The 10,983-nt window shown below is 37.5% G+C and overlaps 1 protein-coding gene across 37 annotated transcripts in view; it reads right to left on the bottom strand.

The window, feature by feature from the left end:
• Rims2 (regulating synaptic membrane exocytosis 2) overlaps positions 1-10,983 on the bottom strand; it is a 498,312-nt gene that overhangs the window by 342,594 nt on the left and 144,735 nt on the right. For all 37 annotated transcript variants that reach the window (XM_029547766.1, XM_029547754.1, XM_029547763.1 and 34 more), the window contains one exon: positions 8,394-8,704. In XM_029547766.1, the coding sequence (XP_029403626.1) occupies positions 8,394-8,704 (311 nt within the window). The remainder of the gene's footprint in view (positions 1-8,393; positions 8,705-10,983) is intronic.

The following is a 10,983-nucleotide window of genomic DNA, read 5'->3' as shown; positions in this document are numbered from 1 at the left end:
AAAAAAAAAAAAAAAAAAAAAAAAAAAAAAAAAAAAAAAGATATACAGGAGAACACAGGTAAACAGGTAGAAGCCCTTAAAACGGAAGCACAAAAATCCATCAAAGGATTACAGGAAAATACAACCAAACAGGTGAAGGAATTGAACAAAACCATACAGGATCTAAAAATGGAAATAGAAACAATAAAAAAAATCACAAACAGAAACAACCCTGGAGATAGAAAACATAGGAGGAAAGAGATCAAGAGTCATAGATGCAAGTAGCACCAAGAAAATACAAGTTATAGAAGAGAGAATCTCAGGTACAGAAGATACCATAGAAAAGATAGACACAACAGTCAAAGAAAATGCAAAATTAAAAAAGCTCATAACCCAAAACATCCAGGAAATCCAGAACAGGATGAGAAGACCAAACCTAAGGATAATAGGTATACAGGAGAACAAAGGTTCCCAAATTAAAGGACAGTGAATTTCTTCAAAAAACTTATACAGGAAAACTTCCCTAAAAAAGGAGATGTCCATATACATATAAGAAGAAAACAGAACTCCATATACATTGGACCAGAAAAGAAATTCCTCTCATCACATAATAGTCAAAACACCAAATGCACAAAACAAAGAAAGAATATTAAAAGCAATAAGGAGAAAAGGTCAAGTAACATATCAAGGCAGACCTATCAGAATTACACCAGACTTCTCACCAGAGTCTATAAAAAACAGAATATACTGGGCAGATGTCATACAGACCCTAAGACAACAAAAATGCCAGCCCAGGCTACTATACAAAGCAAAACTCTCAATTACCATAGATATTCCGTGACAAAAACAAATTTACACAATACCTTTCCACAAATTCAGCCCTACAGAGGATAATAGATGTAAAACTCCAACACAGGAAGGGAAACTACACCCTAGAGAAAGCAAGAAAATAATTTTCTTTCAACAAACTCAGAAAGAGATAGCTACACTAACATAATAACAACTCTAACAACAAAAATAACAGGATGAAATATTCACTATTCTTTAATATCTCTTAATATCAATGGACTCAATTCCCCAATAAAAAGACAATGAAAAACAGACTGGATACATAAACAGGACCCAGCATTTTCCTACATACAGGAAACACACCTCAGTGTCAAAGACAGACACTATCTCAGAGTAAAAAGCTGGAAAACAATTTTCCAAGCAAATAGTCCCAAGAAACAAGCTGGAGTAACCATTCTAATATTGAATAAAATCGACTTTAAACCAAAAGTTATCAAAAAGGATAAGGAAGGACACTTCATACTCATCAAAGAAAATATCTACCAAGATGAACTCTCAATTCTGAACATCTATGCTCCAAATGCAAGGGCACCCACATTCATAAAAGAAACTAAAGTTCAAAGCACACATTGCACCTTACACAATATTAGTGGGAGAATTCAAAACCCCACTCTCACCAATGGAGAGATCATGGAAACACAAACTAAACAGAGAAACAGTGAAACTAACAGAAGTTATGGACCAAATGCATTTAACAGTTATCTATAGAACATTTCCTCATAAAACAAAAGAATATACCTTCTTCTCAGCACCTCATGGCACCTTCTCCAAAACTGACCATTAATCAGTAATAAAAACAGGTATCCACAGATACAGGAAGAGTGAAATAATCCCATGCACCCTATCAGATCACCACGGACTAAGGCTGGTCTTCAATGGCAACAGCACAACAGAAAGCCCACATACACATGGAAGCTGCAATGCCCTACTGAATGATAACTTAGTCAAGGAAGAAATTAAAGACTTTTTAGAATTTAGTGAAAATGAAGGCACAACAAACCCAAATGTATGGGACACAATGAAAGCAGTGCTGAGAGGAAAAGTCAGGGCTCTCAGTGCCTCCAAAAAGAAACTGCAGAGAGCATACCTTGGCAGCTAACAGCACACCTGAAAGCTATAAAAAAAAATAAAATAAAATAAAATAAAGCAAATTCACCAAAGAGGAGTGGACAACAGGAAATAATCAAACTCAGGGCTGAAATCAACCAAGTAGAAGCAAAAAGAACTACACAAAGAATCAACAAAACCAGGATCTGGTTCTTGAGAAAATCAACAAGATAGATAAACCGTTAGCCAGACTAACCAGTCAACATGTAAAAGAATGCAAATTGACCCATTCTTATCTCCCTATACAAAGCTCAAGTCCAAGTGAATCAAGGACCTCCACAAAAAAACAGATATACTGAATCTAATAGAAGAGAAAATGGGGGAAAGTCTTGAACACATGGGCACAGGGCATGGTTTATGTTCTAAGATCAAGGATAAACAAATGGGACCTCATAAAATTGCAAAGCTTCTGTAAGGCAAAGGACACTATCAATAGGATAAAATATCAACCAACAGATTGGGAAAAGAGCTTTACCAATTCTACATCCAATAGAGAGCTAATATCCAATATATACAAAGAACTCAAGAAGTTAGTCTCCAGAGAACCAAATAGCCCCATTAAAAATGAGGAACAGAGATAAATAGAGAATTCTCTACTGAGGAAACTCAAATGGCCAAAAAGCACCTAAAGAAATGTTCAACATCCTTAGTCATCAGGGAGATGCAAATCAAAAAAAAAAAAAAAAAAAAAAAAAAATCCTGAGATTCTACCTCACACCAGTCAGAATGGCTAAGATCAAAAACTCAGGTGACAGCAGGTGCTGGCGAGGGTGTGGAGAAAGAGGAACACTCCTCCGTTGCTGGTGAGATTGAAATCTGGTACAACCACTCTGGAAATCAGTCTGTCAATTCCTCAGAAAATTGGATATAGTACTTACTACCTAAGGACCCAACTATACCATTCCTGGGCATATACCCAGAAGATGCTCCAACATGTAATAAGGACACATGCTCCACTATGTTCATAGCAGCCTTATTTATAATAGCCAGAAGCTGGAAACAACCCAGATGTCCCTCAACGGAGGAATAGATACAGAAAATGTAGTACTTTACACAATGGAATAGTACTCAGTTATTAAAAACAATGTCTTCATGAAATTCTCGAGCAAATGGATGGAACTTGAAAATATCATCTGAGCGAGGTAACTCAGTCACAAAAGAATACACATGGTATGTACTCAATGGTAAGTTGGTATTAGGCAAAGATGGTGGAATACCCACCATACAGTTCACAGACCATATAAAGCCCAAGAAGAAGAAAGACCAAAGTATGGATTCTTCAGTTCTTCTTAGAAGGGGGAACAAAATACTCACAGGATGAAATATGGAGACAAAGTGTGGAGCAAAGACTGAATGAAAGGCCATCCAGAGACTGCCCCAGCTGGGGATACATCCCATATAAACTCACCAAACCCAGACATTATTGTGGATGCTGGGAAGTACTTGCTGATGGAAGTCTGATAAGGCTGTCTCCTGAGAGGCTCTGTCAGAAACTGACAAATACAGAGGTAGATGCTCACAGCCAACCATTGGACTGAGTGTGGGGTCCCTGATAGAGGAGTTGGAGAAGAAACTGAAGGAGCAGCGGGGGCTTGCAGCCCCTTGGGGGGGAACAACAGTGTCAACCGGCCAGACCCCCACCCCCAAGCTCTCAAGGACTGAACCTCCAACCAAAGAGTACACATAGAGGGACCCATGACTCTGGTCGCATATTTGACAGAGGATGGCCTTATTGGACATTAGTGGGAAGAGCAACCCTTGGGTCTGAGGTTGTTCAATGCCCCATTGTAGTAAAATGTCAGGGCAGGAAGGTGGGAGTGGGTGGATTGGTGGGGGAGCATCCTCTTAGACACAGGGGGAGGGAGGATATGATAGGGGGTTTCTGGGGGGAAAGGGGATAACATTTGAAATATAAATAAAGAAAATATCTGATTAAGAGAGAGAGAGAGAGAGAGAGAGAGAAGGCAATTATTCCTTTGGCCACTAAGTCTGACACTAGCAGATTGCACTTGACTCTTACAGATGGAAACATCTGCACATTCCAGAGACTCTTGACATATCTGGACTTAGGGTGATGTCAAATGCTACAAATTCAGAAGTAACAAGCCTGCTTAGAAATCTTGCAAAGATAGGCACAAAACTGCAGAACTGAAAGTGCTGGATTCTTCAATGCATAAACGAGCTCAAATACCAACAAACACCAAGAACTCTTTAGTTGAGATCAACTGACAGTCAAAACAAGACAAGAGATAATTTTACCCCTAGTTGGTCTGTTCCCATGAAGACTCCATATCCCAATCCATCCTAGAGGACCCGCTGCACTCAGAGCAATTGAGTAGTTAAGGACCCTCTGCTCTCAAAGCAGTTGAGGTTCAGCTGCACTCAGCACAGTTGGACAACAGCTTGACTGCTCCACTGAAGATCCAACAATGTGAAGACCTCCCAGGAGATCTAATGCAGGCAGCACAACAACAGATCAGCAGCTTCTCTGCCCCTGTGAAGAGCCCCAACTGGAAGGCTCTACAGGTGGTCTGATACAGCTAGGACTGCAAACCTACCAGGAGACCTGAAGCAACCAGGACAAAAGAGGCAGAGTCCAGACAGTCACCCAGATCAACAAACACCAGGGATATCCAGATGGCAAAAAGCAAGCTCAAGACCATAAGCAACAGAAGCCAAAATATGTGGGCATCATCAGAATCCAGTTCTCCCATCACAACAAGCCCTGAATACACCAACACACCTGAAAATCAGGAATCTGTCCTAAAATCTTATCTCATGAAGATAATAGAGTCCTTTAAGGAGAATATCAATAACTCACTGGAAGAAATACAGGAAAACACAGGTAAACAGGTGAAGGAATTGAATAAAGCAACCCAAGACCTAAAAGTGGAAGTAGAAATAATGAAGAAAACACAAATGGAGGCAAACCTGGAAACAGAAAACCTAGGAAAGAGGTCAGAAAGTACAGATGTAAGTATTACCAACAGACTACAATATATAGAAGAGAGAATCTCAGGTTTAGACGATACCATAGAAGATATTGACACAACTGTCAAAAAAAATGGAAAACAGAAAAAACTCCTAATCCAAAGCATTCAGGAAATTCAAGACACAATGAAAAGACCAAATATAAGGATAATTGGAACAGAGAACAAATATTCCCAGTTCAAAGGACATGAAAATGTCTTCAACAAAAAATCATAAAAGAAAACTTCTCCAACCTAAAGAAAGAGATGGACATAAAGGCACAAGAAGCCTACAGAACAGCAAATAAATGGGAACAGAAAAAAAAATCTTCTCATCACATAATTATCAAAACACTAAATGCATAGAGCAAATAAAGAATATTAAAAGCTGCAAAGGAAAAAGGTAAAGTAAAATACAAAGGTAGACCTATCAGAATTACACCAGACTTCTCAATAGACTATGAAAGCCAGAAGAATCTTATCAGAGGTCATGCAGACTCAAAGAGAACAGAAATGCCAGCCCAGGCTACTATACCCAGCAAAACTCTCAGTCAACATAGACGGAGAAACCAAAATACTCCAGGACAAAACCAAATTCAAACAGTATCTATCTACCAACCCAGCCCTACAGAGGATTCTGGAAGGAACACTCCAGCCTGCACCAAAGAAAGGACAAGATAGTAAGCATCTCACAACAGAGTCAAAAGCAGAGAGCCACAAGCACGTAAATCCACCTACAAAAACAAACATATCAGGAACCAACAGTCATCTCTCTTTAATAGCTCTCAATATTAATAGACTCAACTCACCTATAAAAAGACATACGCTAATAGACTGGATATGCAAACAAGATCCAGCATTTTGCAGCATACAAGAAACACACCTCAATAACAAAGGCACTATCCCAGAGTAAAAGGATGGAATAAGGTCTTCCAAGCAAATGGTCCCAGAAAACAAGCAGGAGTTGCCATCCTAATATCCAATAAAATAGACTTTCAACAAAAAGTTATCAAGTGTGATGAAGAAGGGCATTTCATATTCATCAAGGGGGAAAACCCAACAAGAGAAAGTCTCAATGCTGAACATCTATGCCCCAAATGCAAGAGCACCCAAATTCATAAAAGAAACATTACTAAAACTCAAAACACATATTGAACACCACACAACAATAATAGGAGATTTCAACACCCGACTCTCACCAATGGACAGGTCATTGAAACAGAAACTGAACAGAGACACAGTGAAACTAAGAGAGGTTATGAACCAAATGGATTTAACAGACATCTACAGAACATTTCACCCTAAAACAAACAAACAAACAAAACCTCATGGTAACTTCTCCAAAATCAACCATATAATTGGTCACAAAACAACCCTCAACAGATACAAGAAGACTGAAATAATACTATGCATCCTGTCAGATCACCATGGCCTAAGGCTGATCTTCAATAACAGCAAAAACTACAGAAAGCCCACATATACGTGGAAACTTAACAACTCTTTACTCAATGATAACTTGGTCAGGGAAGAAATAAAGAGAGAATTTAAGGACTTCCTGGAATTTAATGAAAACGTTGACATATCATACTCAAACTTATGGGACACAATGAAAGCAGTACTAAGTGTAAAGTTAATAGCACTAAGTGCCCTGGTAAAGAAACTAGAGAGATCTTACACTAACACCTTAACAGCACACCTGAGAGCTCTAGAACAAAAAGAAGCAAACTCATCCAAGAGGAGTAGAAGGCAGGAAATGGTCAAACTCAGGGCCGAAATCAGCCAAATAGAAGCAAAGAAAACAATACAAAGAATCAGCAAAACCAAAAGCTGGTTCTTTGAAAGTATCAAAAAACAGATAAACCCCTAGCCAGTCTAACTAAAGAGCTAAGAGGCAATATCCAAATTAATGAAATCAGAAATGAAAGGGAGATATAACAATAAAAATGGAGGAAATTAAAAATATCCACAGATCCTACTATAAAAGCCTATACTCAACAAAACTAGAAAATCTAGATGAAATGGATGGTTTTCCAGACAGATGCCACATACCAAAGTTAAATCAAGAGCAGGTAAACTATCTAAACAAGTCCATATCAGACAAGGAAATAGAAGAAGTCATTAAAAACCTCCCAACCAAAAAAAGTCCAGGGCCAGATGGGTTTAGTGCAGAATTCTACCAGACCTTCAAAGAAGACCTGGAACAATTTTCCTCTAACTATTCCATGCAATAGAAACAGAAAAAACACTACCAAATTCATTCTATGAACTCACAGTGACTCTGATACCTAAACCACACAAGGACCCACCCAAAAAAATAGAATTTCAGACCAAGCTTGCTTATGAATATCAATACAAAAATACTCAATAAAATTCTTGCAAACTGAATCCAAGAACACATCAAAACCATCATTCATCATGATCAAGTAGACTTCATCCTAGGGATGAAGGTTTGTTTAACATATGAAAATCCATTAACATAATCCACTATATAAACAAACTCAAAGAAAAAAATCACATGATCATCTCCTTAGATGAAGAAAAAGCATTTGACAAAGCACAACACTCCTTTATGTTAAAAGTATTGGAGAGATCAGGAATTCAAGGTCTAGAGCTAAACATAATAAAAGCAATTTACTGCAAGCCAACAGCCAATATCAAATTAAATGGAGACATACTTGAAGCAATCCCACTGAAATCGGGGACAAGACAAGGATGCCCACTCTCCCTATCTATTCAATATAGTACTTGAAATGTTAGTTAAAACAATAAGACAACAAAGAGAGATCAACGGGATACAAATTGATAAAGAAGAAATAAAGGTATCACTATGTGCAGATGATATGATAGTATACATAAGCGACCCCAAAAATTCTACCAGAGAATATCTCCAGCTGATGAACAACTTCAGCAAAGTGGCCAGATATAAAATTAACTCATATAAATCAGTAGCCTTCCTTTATACAAAGGATAAACAGGCTGAGAAAGAAATTAGGGAAACAATTCCCTTCACAATAGCCACAAATAGTATTAGTGTGACTCTAAATGCCTATAAAACACAAGAAATAGCCTCTGCCTTTACTCAAGAAAGACTACAGTAAAAAACTGATATATCCAGTAGGAAGGGTGCAATTTACAGCAGCAACAAAAGCTGTCCTATTTAAATTCATCTCTTTATTCTGGGAAATCTATTTTATAATCTTGCATATATCAAATATAAATACATTAAACCAGTCATACCTCAATCCTGAACATCATGGATATAACATTTAATCAACTCACTGATGGTTAAACATTTCATATTTTTTATTTCCGCTTGGAATGAATATTATAAAGTCTATGTTTGGGTCAACAAGGTGGCTCAGCAGGAGAAGGCATATGCTACGCAAGTCTGATGACCCAAGTTCGATTGCCAGACCCACAAAAGGATAGATGTCGAGAAACACAGACAGAAACAACAAACTGTACCTAGAGATGAAACAAAACATTTACCTGTCTGAAGGCATGTCACTGGCAATCTGGTGCTTCACTCCTGATCCATTTTTAATAGAATCCTGTCTTGTGAGCCCATGGGCTCGGCCTTTCTCAGCCGCAGGTACCGATAAGTCACCTGAGGGTCCTTGGAACTGGGGCTGCTCATGCAGTTTTGCTTTCTTCTCCTGAGGGGCTTCCTCATTTCGAAGCCCTCGAAGAACCTTTTGATCAGGCTGCTGCAGTGTATTAGACCCACTATTATAAAACCATGCTCCTGATTTAGTGAGGATTTCCTGTTGTTTTCGGCACAAATTACACACCCACATAACCTGCACACAATGACACAAAAAAAAAAAAGAAAGAAAGAAAGAAAGAAATTAGTCTCCCTACATAGTGAAAAGTGAAAGGTAAACAAAAGGAGAGAAAATTCAAGCCAACAAAAAATTACATGGTTGTACTTCTAAAGTTAAAATATCAGGATTAATTGATTCTATACATTAAATCCTTTAATTTTTAAAGGGTGATTATAATGAAATTATACTAACAGAAAAACCCACATCAAAATACTAGTTTTTTGTTTGTATTATCTTTATTTAGTTAGAAGCATAGCATAGTAAACAGAAGATGAGTTTGGGAGACGGTCAATTGTAAAGGCATCTCTAAAATAGGGAAGTAAGACTTTCAGCAAGGTCGTAAACCTTCAAATGTATAGACAACAGTTTCCCTAACGAAGGACAGAGATAAAATAATAGTACTTATTTTCTTATATTGTTTTTTAAAATAGAAATAATTCATAAAATACCTGTTATATAATACATTTCCAATAAATTAACTGTTAATATTAGGGTAAAATTGTCTACCACCAACTATATTATATCCTTTTTTAAAGAGTTTTATTTCTTTTAAGTAGCTTCTAATGACAAAAAAAAAAAGAAAGAAAACTAAGACCACTACTAATTTCTCTAAAACCTATTAATTGGTTGTACTGGATAGCTTTGTGTCAACTTGACACAGCTGGAGTTATCACAGAGAAAGGAGCTTCAGTTGGGGAAGTGCCTCCATGAGATCCAGCTGTAAGGCATTTTCTCAATTAGTGATCAAGGGGGGAGGGCCCCTTGTGGGTGGTGCCATCTCTTGGCTGGTAGTCTTGGAATCTATAAGAGAGTGGACTGAGAAAGCCAGTGGAAGCAAGCCAGTAAAGAACATCCCTCCATGGCCTCTGCATCAGCTCCTGCTTCCTGACCTGCTTGAGTTCCAGTCCTGAATCCTTTGGTGATCAACAGCACTATGGAAATGTAAGCCGAATAAACCCTTCCCTCCCCAACTTGCTTCTTGGTCATGATGTTTGTACAGGAATAGAAACCCTGACTAAGACATTGGTCATAATTTGTAATGATATATTTGATTCTTTTACTGTCACATCTACATTTATTTTTATACTATTCATAATAGCAATATATCTAATCTAAACATCCATCAAGAGAATAGATAATGCATATGTGGAAAACATGCACAAATGATTTTTATTCACCAATAAGGAATAATCATGATGTGAGCAGGAAAACAAATGCAGCAGGGGATCTCTACGTTGTGAAACAGGCCAGATGCAGAGAGAAAAATACTGCAATATATTCTCTCACATGCTGACTCTGTATTTAGAGATAAAGAAAGGGGAGGAATAGGCACTAGTTCAGTGGAGAGGCATTAAAGAGTGGGCAGGGGGAAAGAAGGGAAAGAGTGTGAATATGTTGCATGGTAGGTAGGTAGACAGACAGATGGACAGACAGACAGGCAGGCAGACAATTGATAGATAGATAGACAGACAGACAGACAGACAAGCAAGGTAGTAAGGGAAGTTAGAGAGAACAGAGTAAACAGAGAGTAGAGAGGAACATAGTAAAGCACCTGATACAACAAGTGTACATCAATAAAAATATTTCCACAAAATATAAGATATGCTTGATTTTTATTATACTTCATGTTTCTAGACTTTTTCATATTTAATGACTTATAATATAGATAATTATAGCAAAAGAAAGCCCTGTTTCTGCATAGTAATTAAAAACAAAAGAGAAATAAGCTCATAAGAAGTTGTAAGTCATTAAAAATGAAAGAATTCTAGAAACATAAGTTTGTGTGAGAGCCAGTGCAAGCATGTGATCAGTACTCACTTTAAATATGTGATTTCCTTGCATTTCATGAATGTATAGCTTACTTATTTATTCTTAGATCTTTTGATTAACCAAAAGGAGATTTTTGAGATAGAAAAGGTTTTTCTGGCCACATAGCAATAATGTCCTTAGGTTACTGGATTCTGAAAAAAATATTTCAATTACAAATGAAGCATAGGGTGGGTATCATCATGTTTGGGAAGACGGGAGGAAAAGGACATTGCTGTCTAATGTGCATAGTTTATAGTTCAAATTTATAAGAAAGTTTCCAAAGATAGTTACGATAACTATCTACCACTGCATCCAACCTGGTGTTTTTCACTGAGATAAGAATGTTTGTGCAACATTATGGAAAACAGAAGAAAATCAAGAAGGATGAACATTTGTGGATACTTCATTCCTCCTTAGAATGAGGAACATAACTCCCATGAAAAATT

Source organism: Mus pahari, chromosome 17 (genome assembly GCF_900095145.1).
Source record: "Mus pahari chromosome 17, PAHARI_EIJ_v1.1, whole genome shotgun sequence".
NCBI lineage: Eukaryota > Metazoa > Chordata > Mammalia > Rodentia > Muridae > Mus > Mus pahari.
Note: the sequence above shows the minus strand (reverse complement) of the source record. Positions and strands in the feature narration are given on the sequence as shown.